The 21,216-nt window shown below is 41.7% G+C and overlaps 1 protein-coding gene across 4 annotated transcripts in view; it reads right to left on the bottom strand.

The window, feature by feature from the left end:
• ARHGAP10 (Rho GTPase activating protein 10) overlaps positions 1 to 21,216 on the bottom strand; it is a 366,346-nt gene that overhangs the window by 268,673 nt on the left and 76,457 nt on the right. For all 4 annotated transcript variants that reach the window (XM_023557138.2, XM_003417542.4, XM_023557137.2 and 1 more), the window contains exons 2-3: positions 741 to 836; positions 606 to 667 (exon numbers count right to left, since the gene is read on the bottom strand). In XM_023557138.2, coding sequence (XP_023412906.1) covers positions 606 to 667; positions 741 to 836 — 158 coding nt within the window. The remainder of the gene's footprint in view (positions 1 to 605; positions 668 to 740; positions 837 to 21,216) is intronic.

Genomic DNA, 21,216 nt, shown 5'->3' with positions numbered 1-21,216 from the left:
GCCACTGTGTCAATCCATCTCATTGGTACCCTCTCTCTTTTTCCCTGACCCTCTTCTTTATCAAGTATGTTTTTCTCCAGTAATTGGTCCCTCCTGATGACACGTCCAAAGTAAAAGAGATGAAGTCACGCCACCTTTGCTTCTAAGGAGCATTCTGGCTATACTTCTTCCAAGACAGATTTGTTCATTCTTCTGGCAGACCGTGGTATATTCAATATTCTTTGGCAACCCCAAAATTCAAATGTGTCTATTCTTCTTCAGTCTTCCTTTTACTTACTTGATACATTAAGGCTCTGCATGAGATTCGATATAAATTCAAGTGTTCCATTGCCAACAAAAAGCTAGAAAGTAAAGATTTAGTCCAATCCACCATTTTAAAGACGAAGAAACAGGCCCTGGCTTAGAGGTCTACCAACCTGCCCAAGATCACATTACTGTCAGCGCTACCAGAAATCAGGGCTCCTGATACTTCACCCAGTGGTCTTTCCACTACAAAACAATACCTCATGCATGCATCAATGTATGGAAGCTTCCACCAGAACCAGCTCTCAACCCAGGTCTTCCCCATATAAGTTGGACCTATGACTTCACAGCCTACCACTCACCATAATTTCTCTCTGTTCCTCTAAATTCTTCAAAAAATTTGAAAATTCACGTAAGGAAGCATCTGTAAGTAGAAAGAAATTATTAGTTGGTGGCCAAAGCTAAGTGGAGCAAAACGATACCTCACTTTTACATACCTATACAGCGTTCATCATCTGTCTCTGCATCACCGATAAACTCAAATTTAAAGTCTCTGAGTGAATGAGCAAACTTGCGCTGGGCCGCCGAAAGACCTAGGAAAAAAAAATTTAATTATTATTTTGGTTCTTGTTTTATGACAAAAACTTAAATAAGAAAGTCTTAAATAAGAAATTTATTCCTCCTAAGATGAGTAGAAGGAGCCCTGGTGGTGCAGTGGTTAAGCACCCAGCTGCTAACCAAAGCCCACCAGCCGCTCTGTGGGAGAAAGATGCAGCAGTCTGCTTCCATAAAGATTTACAGCCTTGGAAACCCTATGGGTAGTTCTACTCTTTCCTACAGAGTCACTATGAGTCAGAATCAACTCAATGGCAATGGGTTTTTTGGTTTGGTAGGATTAGTAGAAGGAGCTCTGTGGTGCAGTGGTTAAGTGCTCGGCTGCTAACTGAAAAAAAAGTTGCCATTTCAAACCCCCAGCCATTCCACAGGAGAAATACGTGGCATTATGCGCCCATACAAATTTACATCATCAGAAATGCCACGGGGTACTTCTACTCTGTCCTATAGGGTTGCTGTGAGTTGCAATCAACTCAACGGCAATGGATTTTAATTAAGATGAGTAGGGAGTCTCTGGATGGTACAAACAGTTAAGCACTGGGGTACCAACCTAAAGGTTTGCAGTTGCCACCCAGAGGCACCTCGGAAGAAAGGCCTGGCAATCTATTCCAAAAAATCACAGCCATTGAAAACCCTATGGAACACAGTTCTACTCTGAAACACGAGGGATTACCATAAATCGGAATCAACTTCACAGCAACTGGTTTGGTTTTGGGTTTAAGATGAATAGAGCTATAGAGCTCTCGTCTACTCAATACATAAGAAGGAACAACCCAACATATTGGCCAAGGGGCCCATCACCCTCAACCTGACACTCACTGTCTGGGCTGCCCCTGTCTCCTACCCCACATCCTGCCTCAGAGCAGGTGTTTGAGAAACGTTTATCCCAGTCCTGACCTTCTTCCTTCCTCAGGTCTGACTACTTCACACTGCTCCCTAAAAGCACTTTCCCTTTCTTTGCTAGCTCAGGTCAGAACTTGCCCAATTTGAAAAGTTCAGGCTGTGATTAGGACAAAACACACACCTGACAGTATCTCTCAGGGCCTGATAAGATCTGGCTGCCTGCCAAGGTTTTAAACACAAAGGTCTCAAAGGCTCAATGTCAGCCAGCCAGGTATCCTTCGCTGATTGTCAAATCACCACTCCAGCCAGAGAAACGGAGAAGATTCAAAAACAGACTTGTCATCGAGAACAACAGCAGGTCGCTGCCTAACGACCCAGCTGAAATGGTAGAAAGGCTTAGATCTGCGACACTAAACCTCTGTACGGGTCCTCATCATCTCACATTGGGGATTAACAGAAGATAGTGGAAAATGCCACTTCTAAGACAAGCTAGTATTTATTCAGAAACTTTTGGGGGCTGTGCACCATAGTAGGTGATGTACGTATTTCATCTCATTCAATACTCTCAAGATTATACCCATTTTACAAGCAGCAGCTCGGGGAAGCTGGACCTTTGGCATAAGGTTGCACAGCTAATGCTACACAGCAAAGGCTTAATTTTACTCGAGAGCCATCTTGCCTGAAGGCCTTTCCTGCCCAGTATACAGTCCCGCCTCCAGTCTAAAGCTCTCTCTAAGAAGTGACTCAGTGGTTTCTGCACTCCACATAGCATCTGTCTCCACATAATGAATACTGACAGACTCATGTTATAATAAGACTTCCTGTCAAGCAAATCGAAAATAAAATTAAAAAAACACACTCCACAACTGATGATCAGCATATTCACGCACAAAAAAAATAAACAAGAAAAAGGGAACAAATGTAATAACAGGGTTGTTTTTAATACGATGGTGAGATTGTCAGAACGATGTTCTCGTTTTTATTTTATTCATTCAGAAATAAGAAATGATCGCAAAATATTCTTATTTTTACATTAAAAAGTGCAACCTGTTTTGTTTTGTTTTTGCCAAATCTCCATCCCCCTCATTAAGTACAGTGATTCCCCACTGCTCACCAAGACTTGTTACTCTCTCTCTTCTTAAACAAAACCAAACTCATTGACGTCAAGTGGATTCTGGCTCCTAGTGACCCTCTAGGACAGAAAAGAACTGCCCCATAGGGTTTTCAAGGAGTGGCTGATGGATTCGAACTGCCGACCTTTTAGTTAGCAGTCGAGCTCTTAACCACTGCACCACCAGGGTTCCCTCACTTTTTAGACTTTACAATAATGCTCACAGGCTCTTTCAGTTCCTCTCATGGTTTTTAAAACTTTATTTTTCCTCTCTCTAATCCATGTTTATCTTGTTGTTCTCAAATTCTTTTTCTCTTTAAAATAAAAATACCCACTAAAAGACCTTTAGATGAAAGGCAAAATGATGCAACTTTTAGAAAAGGGTCTAGAACTGTGATTCTTACCCTTAGGGTATGGAAGGAAAGCACAAACCATCTAGTGCTGCAAGCATGGACACCCAGCTCCAGCCCTCGTTGCACGCGCATCTCTGCAGCCCCGCGCATCACTAGGTAGAGTATCAAAACTTAAAAATATCCTTTAACTTGGTAATTATGGATAAAATACTCTAAGGAGGTCTGTGAAACAACTCCAAAGGGGGCAAATATATATAAAATCATGACGTTTTACTGGATTTAGTGCAGTCCCTTAAACAAGCACAGAGATGCTTTGTATAAAGGATAATGTTTTTAAGCTTTATTTCTCATTTTATTCCACATGAAACTCAACCAGTTTTTTCATTCACAAGTTACAAAGGCAGTCAGCATTTCTAATCTCAGGGAAGATGGTGAGGGGGCCCACTAAAAGGCTTGCTACCCCAAGGGTCAGCAGTTAGAACCCATTAGTGGCTCCATGGCAAAAAGACTTGGTGATCTGCTCCCAGAAAGATTACAGCCTAGAAAACCCTATGAGGCAGTTCTACTCTGTCCTATAGGGTTGTTATGAGTCGGAATCATCTCAACAGCACTCAGTATCAAAAACAACACTCTATGCTAAATGACTAACAAATATTAGCCCATTTACTCCTTACAATAAGCCTGCAAGGTAACAGTTACAAAACAGTTCCCCTGTTTCATAAATGGGGCAAGTAGGTTTAGAGAGCTGATGTAAGTGACTTCATCACAGTCACAAACCTGTTTCGACTGCCGGTAGTAAGCCCTGGAGGCAAAGGATCAGGTCCTAGGTTTCTGGGCCCTCCACTAATGTCCTTCCCATTACATCATTCTGGTATTCAAGAGATCTGCAGGTCTCAACTGGTTCAGAGCTCTAAGGCTATCTGCACGGCTCTAACACAGAACTGTAACTAAATAGAAAGTTACCTCATGTACCTCCATACCTGTAAAGTCAACTAACACTGCTCCCTTGAAATACCTTCCAGGTTGGCATATATTGATAGGTAACGCCAAGCCTGAGTGTGCACACGGAACACAACTAACTTCAATTCTTTGAGCTTAAGGCCATAAACTGTTAGCCAAATACATGCATTTGGCTGCAGTGGACAGGAGGCCTCTTTGTTTGGGTTGCTCGACCTCCACTACACTTCTGTAGCCCCTCAGGTGTGTTACAACCCTAGAAATTACAAGCTGGTCCTCGTCATGACATCGCTATCTCCTACACCTTCCCACCCCCCAACCGAAGCACTAATGGGGCCACCTGAGGAGATGTGGCATGTCCTACAATCTTGGGCTTAAAAAGAAAAATGAGGCAGTGAATACACTGTTCTCATTCATTAAATGTGAAATACATGATTTTCCACAAACTACACTGGATTCCAAAATCTTTTAAATGCACGAGCTGCCACCTATAACCTCACATTCCTTTACGTGTAGAGACCCAAACAACTAGATTATCAAATATGCAAAGCTTTGCCAAGGGAACTGTTCTCCTTCTGCACATCAAAACATGTACCAAAGTTCTTTAATATTTACCTAGAGAAAACAGGGTACAGACTAAGAACTTAATATCTTTCAAGCCAGATTCATGCCAAGGAAATAATGCTGATGGGGATTCAAGTAATACAGAAGTGAAACAAAAGTACTCCAAGACTGCAGCCTGGCTTCATCGTTTTTTGTTGTGTTTTCCAGATTTAGGGACCTGGCAGTGGCACTGTATGCAAGAAAGGCATTATGGCCTCTCTGTGCGAGTCAGAAAGAAAGTAAATAACATACTTTGTAGATTTAAACAATGGTGCAAACATCTCCTAAGCCCAGAATGCATACCTGGGCTAGTCTAGGCCTGAAGTGCAAATTACAAGCTCTTGTAGGAGCAGCTCATGGGCCCAGTACAGTCCCTAGTAATGTTGTGTTGTGGTATACCTGGGCCTAACCTGCCAGTGTGGCCTACCTGGGGTGTCTCTGTAGTAGATTCTTAATTGAAAAATAACTAACATATACAGGTACTATGGAAACCCTGGTGGCGTAGTGGTTAAGTGCTATGGCTGCTAACTAAATGGTCAGCAGTTCGAATCCGCCAGGTGCTCCTTGGAAACTCTATGGGGCAGTTCTACTCTGTCCTGTAGGGTCGCTATGAGTCGGAATTGACTCTACGGCACTGGGTTTGGTTTTTTTTACAGGTACTATAATGACTTGAACTGACAAATTTATGGAGTAAGAAGAAAACAAGCTGAACCCAGAGAGACGGATATACCCCAAAACAAATCCATAAACCTCATGCGCAGGACCGCAGACCCAATATGGCACACAACAGACAATGACATACTCTTGCCAAAATAACTTATTAATTACAAAAACAAAAAAAAATCCCAACCTGTTGCTGTTAAGTCAATTTCTACTCATAGCAACCCTATAGAAGAGAGTAGAACTGCCCCATAGAGTTTTCAAGGAGTGGGTGGTAGATTTGAACTGCCAGTCTTTTTGTTAGCAGCCAAGCTCTTAACCACTGTGTCACCAGGGCTCCATTAATTATGAAGAATCCTTCAAAGGGAACGATCTGGAAACTGGAGAGAATGCCAAAGGCAGGTCCACACTGGAGAACATCACCTGACATTCGGTAAATCTTACTCCAGACTTCAACCACACAGCACACATTCAGCAAATGCAGAGAGGATACTCAGGATAGGTACCGTATACAGAAAGTACCCACCACTACAGGCTATTAGATGAAAAGGGGATGCTTGCGATCACCAAGCCCACTGGTCTTCAAACTATAGTCTTTGGCCACAGATCCCTTTGTTTAAAGAAAGTCCTGTTTACAATGAGAAGAGATGAAACAGCTAACTCTTATGTACTAGTCCTATAGTTAGTGCAACAAATTTCCACAAACTTAGTGGCTTAAAACAGCTCAAACATATATCTTATACTTCTAGAGGTCAGAAGCCCTCATTAGTCTCATGGAGCTGAAGTCAAGGTATCAGCCAAACAGCACTCCTTCTGGAGGCTCCAGGGAAGAAACCACTTCCTTGCCTAGTCCAGCTTTTAGAAGCTGCTCAAATTCCTTGGCCCGTGGCCCCCAGCCAGCAATCACGTCACTCTGGCCTCTGTTTCTGTCACCACATCTCCTTTTCTGACTCTTCTAAGGACCCTTATGATTACGTTGGGCCCACCCAGAGAATCCAGGATAATCTCCCATTTCAAGATCCTTAACTTAATCACATCTACAAAGTCCTCTTGTCACGCAAGATAACATGCTCAGAGGTTTCAGAGATTAGGAAGGGAGTATTTTGGGGGAAGCCATTTTACTGCCTACCACACTTCTAATGCCAGGCACTCCATAAATTACATTTATTGATTCATTTAACTGTCACAACAACCCTATGAGGCAGGCACAATTACTATACCCATTTTACAAAGGAAGAAAGTGAGGCACACAGAGATTAAGCAGCTTACCCGAGATCATATGATTAGTAAGGCATGGAGCTGGGAGATAACCAAAGCTGCTCAGACAGAGGTGGAAGAGCCCAGCTCAACTGGTCCCCACCCTCCACAAAGTGTTCTCTGATAAGATTCCAGCCTGCAGAACCCAATTTGATGATTGGTGTGGGTTAAACTGTGCCATCCAAAGAGATATGTTGAGGTCCTAACTCCTGACACCTGTGAATGTGACCTTGTTTGGAAATAGGGTCTTAGAAGCTTTTAGTTAACATGAGATCATAACAGAGTAGGGTAGGTCCTAATCCAATATGACTGGAATCCTTATAAAAGCCGAGACACAAACTGAGAGAGAAGATAGTCATACGATGATGGAGTTATGCTGTAGCTACAGGCCCAGGAACTCCTGGGGTCACCAAAGGCAGGGAGAGAAAAGAAATGTTCTTTCCCTAGAGCCTTCAGAGACAGCATGGCCCTTCTGACACCTTGAATTCAGACTTCTTGCCTCTAGAATTGTGAGACAATAAATTTCTGTTATTTTAAGCACCTGATTTGTGGTGCTTTGTTACCGCAGCCCTAAGAAGGAAATACAAAAATCAATGACAGGGTCTTCCACCTTCACTTTACATTTTGAGAAACTGAGGCATGAGGTTGGGCAAATAGCCCAATTTCACACACTCAGTTCAATAAGAGCTCTAACTAGAATCCACGTCTGTTCTTTCTCATGCATTTCAGAACCATTCCTAGTTTTGATATAACCTGGCCAGACAGAGAATGACAGTGACAGGTGAGGAATACAAGGTGCAGCAGTTGGACAGCACACCACGCAGAAAAAGGTTACAAAGGGTGTGCACGTGTGTCTGTGTGTGTTCTGGAGCAAAAGAAAGCAATTAAGTATGAAAAAGGCCAACATACTCCCAAAATCCACCTTCTCCAACTTCACAGAAAACCAAGACTAGCAGATGGGTTGACAACATTGCAACGGTAAGATTACATGCTGAAAACTAGGATGGCCTGACATTTCCAGGGACGTGCCAAAATGCTAGGTCAAAATTAGTGGTCCTAAGGACACTTATTTGGCCATCTCTTTTCTTAAAATTTAAATTTGACTCTCTCAAACCCTCTGGTTCCCATGGGTCCCACCACTCCTTGCCTTCTACTCAGCAGGTTTGTATATTTAAAATATTTGCCTGGCTGCTGGAGGCATTTGAATGTTCAAGTCCTGGCCTAAATTAAAGACCTTTAAGCAGGGAATATGATATTACAGATGATCTAGTCTAAGGATCCCATTTTTAGATGAGAAATCAAAGGCATGATGAATTAGTGGCACTGTGGTTCATGAAAAGGAGAAAGGTTCTAAAACCTAACAGCCCTGGATTCACACACTGGTTCTGCCATATACCAGCCATGTGGCTTTGGGCAAAACCTTTCAACTAAGTATCTGATTTCCCATCTATAAACTGAAAATAACATATCAAACTAACATGTGACCCACCCTCTTCCCCTTCTCAAGCAAACTGCTTAACCCAGAGCCCCCACTTCCTAAGCTGACAGGTTTATGGCACATGATCCTGCCCCAACTCTGTCTGAGCTGAATAGATAAGGGTAGGCAGCTGACCCCAAAACAGCCCCCACAGGCCAGCCAGGGACACAAACACAAGGAATATGTATATAGAAAGAGAAAGAGATAAAGTCAATGTGGCAAATGTTAAACAGTTGGTGGGAAGAGGAAGGGTACAGGGATGTCCACTATTTTATGTGCAACTTTGTAAATTTTATTTTTAAAAATAAAATAATGTAGCAAGGAAACAGACGAACACAATTTTATGCATGAAAATAACACACACAGGCATTCGCACACGTACACTTGAATGAATGAACCATTCTGTTCTCCTCCTTCATCCACCTATTCTCGTTTCATTTCTGTGCTTCTAAGAACCCAAGGGGCCAGGATGCCTGTGTTCTTTTCCTGGTATATCATCCCTTGTTCTGTACATCGACACTCTGCTTGTGCTGCCAATTCATTCCAATGTTTAAGCATTGACCATCTTCCAGGCAGTGTTCTAGGTACAGAAGCTACGGTGGCAAATAAATCATACAAACTGGGGTGCCAGTGGGGGACAGACCATATCAGGGGGGAGGAGAGTAAAGACAGATAATAAAAACATACATTCATGCATATATAACATGGTATGCTGGAAACTGGTAAGTGCCGTGGGGAAAATAAAGGGTTGGGGAACAGAAAAGTCAAAAAAGGTTGGGCGGGTCAGGGTGGACTTCACTGAGAAGACAGCATTTGAGCAAAAACTTGAAGGGGGTGAGGGAGCAAGCCATGCAGATGGCTGTGGGAGGGCTTGGCAGACAGAAGGAGCAGCCATGCATGGGCCTGACACAGAAACGGCAAAAAGCCTCTGTGGCTGAAGCTGACTGAGCGATGCACGGCGAGAGTAATAGGTAAGACGGTCAAAGATGATGAAGGGCCCATTCATGGAGGGTTTGAGCTTTTAGTATAAGTGCGATAGGTACCCTTTCGAGAGTTTGGGGTAGAAAAGTGCCATGATCTGATGTTTTAACAGCATCACTTTGGCTGGTATTTTGAGAATAGACTGAGGGTGGACAAGTTAGGCAGCAGAAGACAAGTTAGAGACTACTGCCCTGATCCAGGTGGGAGATGATGGTGGCTCCTTAAAAAATTACTGGAAACTGTGCCAACAACTAGTGAAACTCAGAGGTCTCAACCCAGTGGTTCTTGGGTCTCCAGGAAAAAACCTCCCCAGAGATACTGATCACCTCTGAAGCGTCTTGGTTTCAATGCCAAGAAAGCTCGATTTATAAATGTTGGGGTGATGAGTAATTCTCATTACCATAATTCTTTATTAGTAGAAAAAGAGGGTAACCACGGGGTTAGAAGCAGTGTACAGATGAAAATACCATACACAAGTATTATTTTTATATTTCACGGATGTTAAGCTCAATGACAAAACACAATATTATTCAAACATTTTGGTACTGAATATAGTAACTTGACTAACAAAGTGGTTTGCAAAATGTCCTATGAAAGATCATACAAAAGAGAAAACAAAACCACATACAGGAGATAAGAGCAGAACAAGCCACCTTGTTGACCACAGGTACATGTGTGAAGCCCAAGACAAATATTAGTAAAGGTTTAGATGTCAGGTCTTCATCTGGCCTAATGGATGTGATCTTATGCACCGTTCTGCCACTGGACTATCACCACCAAATGGCACAAAATAGAAACTAACCAAAGCAAAGAGTAACTTTGTAGATCCCTGTCATGGATTGAACTGTGTCCCCCCAAAACATTTGTCAACTTGGCTGGGCCATGATTCCCAGTATTGTGTGACTATCTACCACTTTGTCATCTGATATGATTTTCCTATGTGTTGTAAATCCTATCTCTGTGATGTTAATGAGGCAGGATTAGAGGCAGTTATGTTAATGAGGCAGGACTCAATCTACAAGATTAGGTTGTGTTTTAAGTCGATTTCTTTTGAGATATAAAAAAGTGAGCAGAAAGACATTGGGACCTCATACCACCAAGATAGTGCCAGGAGCAGAGTGTATCTTTTGGATCCAGGGCCTGCACTGAAAAGCTCCTAGGCCAGGTGAAGATTAATGACAAGGACCTTCCCCCAGAACCAAGAGACAGAGAAAGCCTCCCGCTGTAGATGGCATCCTGAATTTGGACTTCTAGCCTACCAGACTGTGAGAGGATAAATTTCTTTTCGTTAAAGCCATGCACTTGTGGTATTTCTGTTATAGCAGCACTAGATAGCTAAGACAACCCCTCATTTCTCTCAAACTCTTTAACACACATATATTTTTAAGTAAACTTTAAAATATTAACAAAAGAAAGTCTAACTCTAAGGAGTCTAAAACCTCTTGTTTGGTGTGTGTCCTTGTTTGCCAGTGTTGCCGCAAACAGACAAAAACACAGCACAAGTGGGTGGTTTCAAAGAACAGAAATTTATTTTCTCACAGTTCAGGAGGCTAGAAGTCTAAATTCAGGGTGTCACCTCTACGGGCGGGTCCTTCTTGTTTTCCTTCAGCTTCTAGTAGCTGCCAGCAAGCCTTGGCATTCTTGAGTTTCTAGATGCATCTGTCTCCACTGTGACATCATGTCTGCCTTGCCCCTGTGTATGGATGTGTTGCTATGTCTATTCAGGTGTTTTTATAAGACACCACTCAGAACTGATTAGGTTTGGGACCCACCCCATACCTGTATGGCTCCATTAACATAACAAAAGAAAACTCCTCTATTTACAAATAGGGTCATATTTTCACATTTTGGGAGGACACATTCAATCCATCACAGTGGCCAAGTTAAGCCAATTACAAGAGCTAAAACAAACACTACAAGAAACATCTATGACAGCATAACTGGACTAAACCGAAAGCTAAGAAGTTTCCAAACACAATCAAACACTTTGAACGACACAATAGCAAGGGAGGGGGTTGGGGACCATGGTTTCAAGGGACATCTAGGTCAATTGGCATAACAAAGTTTATTAAGAAAATGTTCTACGTCCCATTTTGGTGAGTGGCATCTGGAGCCTTAAAAGCTAGTGAGCGGCCATCTAAGATGCATAAATTGGTCCCAACCCACCTGGAGCAAAGGAGAATGAAGAACACAAAAGACATAAGGAAAACATGAGCCCAAAAGACAGAAAAGGCCACATAAAGAAGAGACTCCATCAGCCTGAGGCCAGAAGAACTAAATGGTGGCCAGCTACCACCAATGAGCACCCTGACAGGGAACACAACAGAGTCCCTGACAGAGCAGGAGAAAAGTGGTGTGCAGAACCGAAATTCACATAAAAAGACCTGCCTTAATGATCTGGCTGTGTCTGCAGGGACCCCAGAAGACATGGCCCCTGAACTCTCTATTAGCCCAGAACTGAAGCCATTCCCGAAGCCAACTTTTTAGACAAAGATTAAACTGGACTATAAGACAAAAAACGACATTCACGAAAAGAGTGCTTAGTTCAAGTAGATACACGAGATTAAATGTGCACCTCCTGCCCGGAGCCAAGACAAGGAGGCAAAAAGGGACAGGAACTGGTTGAATGGACACTAGAAATCCAGGGTGAAAAGGAGGAGTGTGCTGTCACATTACAGGGAGAGCAACTAGGGTCACATAGCAATGAGTGTATAAAGTTTTGTATGAAAAATGAACTATGAACTTCCGCTTAAAGCACAATAAAAAAATTAATTAAAAAATAATAAAAAAGTAACGACTGTGACTTGATGAGCATCCATTTGTTCAGCACAGCCCCAGGTTTCGAAGTTTCATATAAAACACAAAGAAATACTGGCTTCTGCCCTTAAGCAATTTGCGTTCTACAAGGGAGACAAATTGAGTTGTCCAAATGACAAATTCCACAAGGATTCAACGAAAGAAAAACTCAGAAAACATTAAAGTCACTGGAGAAACAGCATGGAATAGGGGTAGGGGTAGGCAGTCTGATACAGGTCCTGAAAAATGAGTTCATTGAAGACTAGAGAGGAGCCATTCGCAGCATTAGGAATACAAGGAAAGGAACCTTCTAGGTGGGAAACAGACGGGCTATATATACTATGTGACCATTGTAAGTTAGGACACTTTGAACGCAAGGAATAAAGACTCAACTAATGAGAATACAATTGTAAAGGGCCCAGAAAAAAAGTGAACATGCCCTAAACGGGAAAAAGTCTGCAGTATGGTCGTGCCCTAGGGCCTTCTCCCTGGGAAGCTGCCATTAAAGGACTTGGCTTCTCTCTGAGTGTTTACTCTTCTCTCTGGCACTTGAAATTATCGTGTTCTTTCTTTTACTTCATGTAAACTCTTGCTGTCCCAGAACTTCTGCTAACTCAGAGGGTCTGCTTCCTCACGCCACTGCCTGGGAGAGGCCCTGTGTGGCCCTAACAGGCATTCACTGCATTCTTTCAACTTCCACTCCCTCTGATTTTCCCCCCACCACCCTCCAAATTAAAATTCTCAAGACAATCAAATTGATCCAGCTCATTTTTTTTTTTTCCACAAAAGGTCATGACAGAGGTAGCTGGCAAGTCCCACCTCAATCAAATCACCTCAGGAAGAGGGGAACAGATGAGGAAGGAGGCTTTCTCCTCAGCAGGAGCTGTGAGCAGAACAGTTTCCCCTGGCTGGCACTGTCAAATACTTGGCAGAGATGCCATGAGTGACAACTCATATAAGGCCAGTGACTACGAAAAACATCCTTTGAAGGTCAAATTTAGTTCTGAAGACTTCACTATGTTAATGGATGTTATTGTTGTTGTTAGGTGCCATCAAGTCGGTTCCAACTCACGGTGACCCTATGTACAACAGAATGAAACACTGCTCCATTCTGCGCCATCCTCACAATCATTGCTGTGTTTAAGCCCGTTGTTGCAGCCACTGCGTCAATCCATCTTGTTGAGGGTCTTCCTCTTTTTCGCTGACCTCTACTTTACCAAGCATGATGTCCTCCTCCAAGGACTGATCCCTCTCGATACCATGTCCAAAGTACTTTAATGGATAAAATTCCACAAAGCCTCTTTAGGAAGAAACTAATCCATCTAAAAGATTTCACCAGGCAGTTCCAGAGCCCATTAGATGGATTGTTTTAACTTAAGGAACTATGTTCAACATAAAGAGATTTTTTTTAGCACAATTAACTAGAAAAGCATTCAGAACTCCATGTTTTTGAATAGTTTAAGTGTGTGTCATTACCATATAATGTTTATTTAGCACGTTCTTTGTGCCAGTCACTGTTCCAAGTGCTTTGCATTCACTAGTTCACTTAATCCTCACTACGCCCAATGAGCTAAGCATTGTTGTTCAATTTAAAGACATTTTAAAGATGAGCACGAGAAGGCATAGAGAGGACACACTGTGTTTTAATGGTGGCTGTGCCCACAAGACAGCTTATCACACGGTAACAGCTGTACAAACTACATGCCCTAGTATACCAAACTTCCCAGTGAGTAGTAACCCATTACACCTGCTCTACACTTGTTTGAGAGTCCCTCAGTGATGCAAACGGTTAACACACTCAATTGCTAACTCAAAGGTTGGGGGTACGAATCTACCCAGAGGTGACTCAGAAGAAAGGCCTGGAGATCAATTTCTGAAAGCTCTATCGAGCACAGCTCTACTGTGACACATATGGGGTCACCGTGAGTCTCAGCTGACCTGAGAGAAACCATTTTTTTGTTTTGCTTTGTTTTTTTGTACCTGTTTCAGAACCCAAGATATTAAAGGAATGGTCAGTATTTTAACACAGTTACCATAACAGGACACAAAGGAGGCAAGGGAAAGCTCCCAGAAGATGACACTGGGGCGGGGGTGGGGGGGTCCAAGGTCCAGCACTTACCAACTAGATAGGATAGCATTCAGGGTTGCAGGTAGGAAATGGTGACACCAAGAGTAACAGAAGTCCCTGGTTACCAGAAGCTGTTGAACTTAGTAGCAGAACACTGAGGATGAAGAAAGTGCCAGAGTTGATATAAGAACCAGGAGAAAGAGTGGGTAAGGAAGCAGCCAGGAAGGAAAGAACTCTATTAGTCTTGAGCGAGTTAAGAATGGAGAGTGAACGCCCTCCACCCTCTTGGGGTGGCTCAACTTGCCACCGGAATGTGAGTTTGAGGGACGGCAGCCTAGGAAACATAGAATTCCCTTCTGCAGTGCAGATCAGAGATTTCACTTTTCAGCAATAGTACATAAGTAGGGAATAGGAAGAAAAATCAAAATCAGAAGCAAGAGGAACAAGTGCTCAAGGGCGGAGTTGGAAGGCAGATCCACCTCTTCCCCATGTGCCCCATCCCTCAGACCCCTTCAGGCATCATTAGCCAAATGACATTAATAAGAAGCTGGTTTAGTCCTATTGTGCCTGGTCCTTGCCGTGCCTGTTCCCGGAAAAAGAAGTAAATGCTTCTCATCTCAGATCTCTAAAGAGTTATAAGATCAGTTCAGCTCTGACCGTATTTTCTGTAAAACCCTTGGGCCTTTTTCTTTTTTAAAATTACAAGCTGCCTAATAATTAACATCTGGATTCCTCCATTTCTCCAACACAGAAAAAATGTTTCATGGGGAAGTGCTGAGAGAAGTATCTGAAGTCTGTGGAGTAGAGAGAGATTGTCTGGTGAAAAGCCCCATAAAATGCTAAACTATGAGATTATTTGTTTGGGTGGTGCCACCGATCTTAACTATATTCTTTACTCTCTTTGAAGCAGAATACAAATAACCAGCCAGAGAACTCTGTTTTGCAGGTAGAAACATTTTATATGGTCGTTTGAATACTTTTATCATAAAAACAAAAGGTATGTCATTTTAGACTTTATTACAAATGATTAGTCTTAAAATGGAGACAAATATAGCATGTCATTCAATTTCAGTCACTATAATTAAGAATAGATTCTTTTCTTTGGGTATTCTGATGAGTTTCCCATTGCAGTATCAATTCTGTGGTGTGCTGATGTTTTAAAGCCCAGAAAACTATAGGACAACAATGGTACTCTTCTTTCCCCCCTCCCCGCCCCCCCCCCCCCGAACTCTCTAACTTAATTTGCTACCAAGAAACAAACACTGGATTAGTTACCAGCAGCCTAGTTCTAGTGCGGAGTCTATAACTAGCAGTGGGCCCCTGGATCAGTCACTTAACTTGACCAGGTCTCAAGTTTTCTTACCTTTACAGTAAGGCAGATGATTGAAATGATTTGCTGAACGCACACACACCCTCCAAAATAAATAAACCCTTTAAATTGCTTTCTAAAATCCAACATTTAAGAACGAATGACTAGGTGTTTAGGAAGCAGTGGGTTTCTATTTATGGTGATGAGAAATTTGGCAATGATTATGGGTGTTAGCTGCACAACGTGACTAATGTAGTTGATATCACTACATTATATACCCAAAAAATCTTGATTTGGCAAATGTTGTGTTATATATATTTTTACAACAATAAAAGACAAATAAATTGTTGCGTTAAAAAAAAAAATGAATGAATGATTAGGGACAAGACAGCATAGACCCATTTCTCCGTGTCCCTCCCCGCTAAGCACTATGAATTCTGGAAACAATGTAAAGGATAATAAATGGAGAACTCTGTCTTGTACAGTGATAAGTAGAAAAGTGAACCAGTTTGTTCAGGAATGTAGGAACAGCACTGCAAAAGGGTGTCTGTTCCCTGACCCTAACAGATGAAAGTTACTAAACCCAACGTTTCCCAGCCCCAGTCCAAGCAACAGAAAACCACCCAGGTAGGCTCCCCCAGATTGAACAAGAATCCCTCTGACATCATCAGGCAGTGATAGTACACCATCTTCAGGGGGAACGATTTGAAGCCCCACCAACAATAAGGAGCTATGAGCAGTGTTCTCCTTGCCCACTGGGTCTGAGAGTCCCCTTCTCCACCAGGACATGCTGAGTGGGGCAGGCAGATTGAAGACAAAACACTTGACACCAACTTATTTGAGGGAAAATCCGGTAAAAGAATTTTTAAAAAATGAAAAACTCTAAGAATTACCTGGGACTTTATTAAGAGAAATAACCTATGAGTGACTGGAATACCAGAGCCAGTGGGGGGGGGGGGGGGCCGGGATCACAGAAAATATAGAGAGAATTGTTGAAGATTTGCTGACAGAAAACTTCCCTGATATCGTGAAAGATGAGAAGATATCTATCCAAGATGCTCATCGAACACCACACAAGGTAGATCTCAAAAAAAAGTCACCAAGACAAATTATAATCAAACTTGCCAAAACCAAGGATAAAGAGAGAATTTTAAGAGTGGGTAGGGATAAACGAAAAGTCATCTACAAAGGAGAGTCAATAAATTTCTGAAAACAAAACACAAAGAAAAAAATCTTGAAAGCAGCCAGAGAGAAAAGATGCGTTAACTGTAGGGGAACACCAAGACAAACGATAGTGGGTTCGTCATCTAGAACCATGAAGACCTGAGAAAACGGCACAACGTTTTTCTCAAGGGCTGAAAGAAAAAAAATCACCAACCACAAATTCTATATCCAGTGAAACTATCCCTCAGAAATGAAGGGGAAATAAAGACATTCTCAGAGGAAGGAAAACTAAAAGAATGTGCCACCAGCAGACCTACTCTTAAAAACGAATGTCTATTGGAGCCCTGGTGGTGCAGCAGTTAAGAGCTCAGCTGCTAACCAAAAGGTCAGTAGTTCGAATCTACCAGCCATTCCTTGGAAACCCTATGGGACAGTTCTACTCCGTCCTATAGGGTCATTAATGAGTCAGAATTGACTCGATGGCAACAGGTTTTTTATATTAAACAAGGGATTATGCTTTCCAACATGGAAGATTCAAATCATCTATGAGAAGACCTCTAACTTCATAGTTTATAATCTAGCTAGGAAGTGATGACACACATACAACTAAAATATACATAATGGCAGGTGCTATGCCAGTGTCACAGAAAGGCTAACAAAGAAAGAGGTGGTTCAGAGGTAGGAGCCAATATGGTGGAGTGGCATGATCAGAAACAACCTCACAGACATGGCATGCTAAACTGGTCCTTGAATAATGCATACATTTAAATAGCACTGCTAAAAGGGTATCTCTATCAGGAAGAACTACACAAGCAAAGCTGAAAATATATAAGCACAAAGTGTGGCGGGGGGCAGGGAAGAGGAAACGCAGGGAGGAACTACTCATCTGACAAGCAGCTGACGTGGAGAACAAAATAAAAAGAATCAGGCACAGTCTAATGGGAGCAACAAGAGGGAAACACAGGACTGCAGAATAATGTAGAAATGCTACAAAAAAGGACTGACTATACAGACTTTGAGGAGCCCTGGCAGTGCTGTGGTTAAGCATTCTACTGCTAACCTAAAGGTCAGTGGTTCAAACCCACCCAATGGCTCCGCAGGAGAAAGATGTGGCAGCTTGCTTCTCTGTAAGCCCTATGGGGCAATTCTACTCTGTCCTATAGGATCGCTACGAGTTAAAATGGACTCAACAGCATTATACAGACTTCAGAGAACACAGCAAAGGGTACAAGTGACTGTCCCTGGGAAAGGTGGAGGTGCTTTCACAGGGTTGGTGCCAGCTGAACCGGATCCCAAATTGTTTCCATCCCTGAGGACAGAAAAGAAAAGAAAGAAAAAACCACATTCTACAGGCATTTCAGAGCTAGAATCAACAAGATTCTGGGAGCTGAGCTATGTCGTGTGAGAGAAAAGACAAGACTAAGGTTTTTACAATAGAAACAGTAGGCACAATGTTATGAATATGGTCAATACTCCTACTCTAGAAATAAGGAATAAAAGGGGTGGAGCAGCATTTGGGTGGACAAAGGAGTATGAATTAATGTGCTTTCTAAGATTCAGCTCTGGGATTAAACTCTTTCAGGAAGATGCCCCTGGCAGCCTCCCTACTCACCTCCACCACCTCCCCCCACCCTGCCCCTGGTTTAGGTGTCCTTTTCCACTGCGTCCCCAGAAAAAACTGCTCACAGTTACATAGACAGATTTTACCACATTGTATTATATCTACCTATATGTCTGACTGTCCCACTAGGGCAGGAATTATTATATTCATCTTCATATCTCTACTGAATGACACACAACAGAGCTTCAGTAAACGTTCAAGGAGTGGAAAAAATAGAAGAACATTTATACTTTAACAAAAAACTATAAACCTATTTTCTATCATATTCCTAAATCACTCCTTTATCACCAGAATAGGAAAAAAAAAAAAAATTTAAACAGCTGTAGACGTTCTATTTTTTTAAGAGCCTAAGAAAAATTAATCGTATTCTCCAGTAGCATAAATTATAAAAATCAATCAAAAGAAGACAAGTCTCTGAGACTCCAGTGCATCCTCGTTCAGTCATCTCCACTTAATGAGTACCTACCATGCTCCAGGCACCAACTTGAATACCTTCAAGGAGCTCACACTCCAGAAATTCACTTTGTGAGTCACTGAACTACAGAAAGTTTCGTAAAGAAAACACTCTCTGAAGGACCAATGGAGGACCCTCTACAGGACTCATCAGCTGGCCCAAAGCAGAGCCACTCCTCGGGAAAAGGAATGTAATTTGGGGCTGCCCCAGAACTGAGCTTATCTTACACAAGCTTTTCTAGGAAAAGGAGGAAGAGCTAACAACACAAGATAGAGTAAAAGAAAAAAATCAAGGGTCCTGGCTACTCTTACAAGGCACGCTCAAAAGGAAAGTAAACCACATCTAAAAGTTACCCATGCCATTCCCAACTAGCAGCTGCGACTTTACAAAGAAAGCCACAGAGGTAAGCAGTATTTCACTAGCCACTCTACCTGTACGGAACTGATTATAGAAAATGGCAAAAATGGTGGGAAACTTCAAAACACACTTTAAATATTCAAATTTTATTTTTTCTTCTATGTTAAATTATACCAAAACAAAACCAAACCCACTGCCATCAAGTTGGTTTCAACTCATAGTGACCCCATAGGGTTCCCAAGGCTGTAAATCTCTAGGGAAGTAGACTGTCATATCTTTCTCCTGTGGAGGTACTGGTGGTTTTGAGCCTCTGACCTTTCGGTTAGCAATCAGTTGGTTTAACAACTGCGCCACCAGGGTTCCTGTGGTAAGTATAAAGGACGACATATTGGAAACAATCTAGATGTTCATCTGTACGTGACTGCTTAAATAAGCTGTGCTATACTTGTACAACAGAAAAACATAAGGACATTAAAAATCATGTTTTCAACAAACGGTAGCATGGTAATATGTTTGTGGTAGAAGTTTAAAAACAAAGCAGGAAACAAAACCCAAAATACAGTATGAGCCAAGCTTTTTAAAATCAAGTGTGGGTATGTTCACATCACCCATCCATTCACTTAAATGTAGGACTTCATTAGCACCATAGTCTAAGTCTAGTCAACTGATCTACTAAAAATGTAATCTAACAACAAAATACTATTTGACATTTTAATTGTGTAGTGTTTTTAGCCATGAAGTTAATCATCTTAGAAATGTTTATTGGTGGAAAAGTAATGGCATTATTTTCTTTCAGGGGGCAATTTCATGATAAGTACTCAAAGGCTTTAAAAATGTACATACCCTTTGGAGCCAGAAATTCCATATTTTAGGAAATGTTCTAACAGCATAATTACACAAGCAGCTATAGAAATATTATGTATAACAGAGAAATATTGGAAACAAACTACATACACAATGAGGGGCTGATTTACTAAGTGGCTTATCAGGGCCATGGAGTACTATACTTAACTGTGAAAACTTGTTCACTATCTACTACTAAGAAAAAACCATGGTGGCGTAGCAGTGAAGTGCTACAGCTGCTAACCAAAAGGTTAGCAGTCCAAATCCACCAGGAGCTCTTGGAAACTCTATGGGGCAGTTCTACTGTGTCCTATGGGGTCGCTATGAGTTGGAATGGACTGGATGGCAATGGCTATCTACTACTAAATGAAAAAAGTAGACTACAAAACTATATATAGTGATACTATAATAAAAACACCAATTTTTATTAAAATGCATACTGTTTTTTTAAAAACTACAAACCAACTTCCCAGAAATAACCACTCTGAGCACCTTGTTTATATTTTCTAAATCTTCCTTGTGTACAAATTAATTTTAAAAAAGAAATACAGTTTAAGAGTCTTCATCATTAGGTAAGATGTTTATGTATGACTTCTATCTCTTCCAACTCCTATAATTGTGTCTCTAGAAATGATCAATTAAGTTCGTTGACGTTTCTGTGATAATATTTGTTATCTCAAAATCAAATATTCAAAAGATATACTAAGACTTACAGCATATCTGGAAAATACGTGGAGGGAAAAGAGCTATGAGAATGAGGTTTTGATCTCATCCTTCATAACTCATTCATTCTCCCTTCACAACTCTTACCTCCTCACCTTGTTCCCCATCTTGTGTCTATCCTAGAGCATGCTCCCACATGTCCAGAGAGAAGCATTTACAGTGTCATATATTCATGCCTATTTATAACAGCAATAGATATAGATACATTAATATTAATAGCAATAAGAGTAAGCTATTAACTCATTCATGCATGAATACTGTTGTTGCTGTGGCGCCATCCAGTTGGTTCTAACTCATAGCAATCGTTATGTACCACAGAACAAAACACTGCCCGGTCCTGCGCCATCCTCACAATCATTGCTGTGTTTGAGCCTATTATTGTAGCCACCATGTCAATTCACCCCATTGAGGGTCTTCCTCTTTTTCACTGACCCTCTACCAAGCACGATGTCCTTCTCCATGAACTGGTCCCTACTGACAACATGTCCAAAGTACGTGAAATGAAGTCTCGCCATCCTCACTTCTGAGGAACATTCTGGCTGTACTTCTTCCAAGACAGATTTGTTCATTCTTCTGGAAGACCATGGTATATTCAATATACTTCACCAACACCACAATTCAAAGGCATCAAAGGTGGATCTGGCACACTTTAGTCCTCAAAGTGACATCTTTGCTTTCTAACACTTTAAAGCAGTCTTTTTTGTGGCAGATTTGCCCAGTGCAATACGTCATTTGATTTCTTGACTGTTGCTTCCATGGGCATTGATTGTGGATCCAAGCA

The sequence above is a fragment of the Loxodonta africana genome, chromosome 13, assembly GCF_030014295.1.
Source record: "Loxodonta africana isolate mLoxAfr1 chromosome 13, mLoxAfr1.hap2, whole genome shotgun sequence".
Taxonomy (NCBI): domain Eukaryota; kingdom Metazoa; phylum Chordata; class Mammalia; order Proboscidea; family Elephantidae; genus Loxodonta; species Loxodonta africana.
Note: the sequence above shows the minus strand (reverse complement) of the source record. Positions and strands in the feature narration are given on the sequence as shown.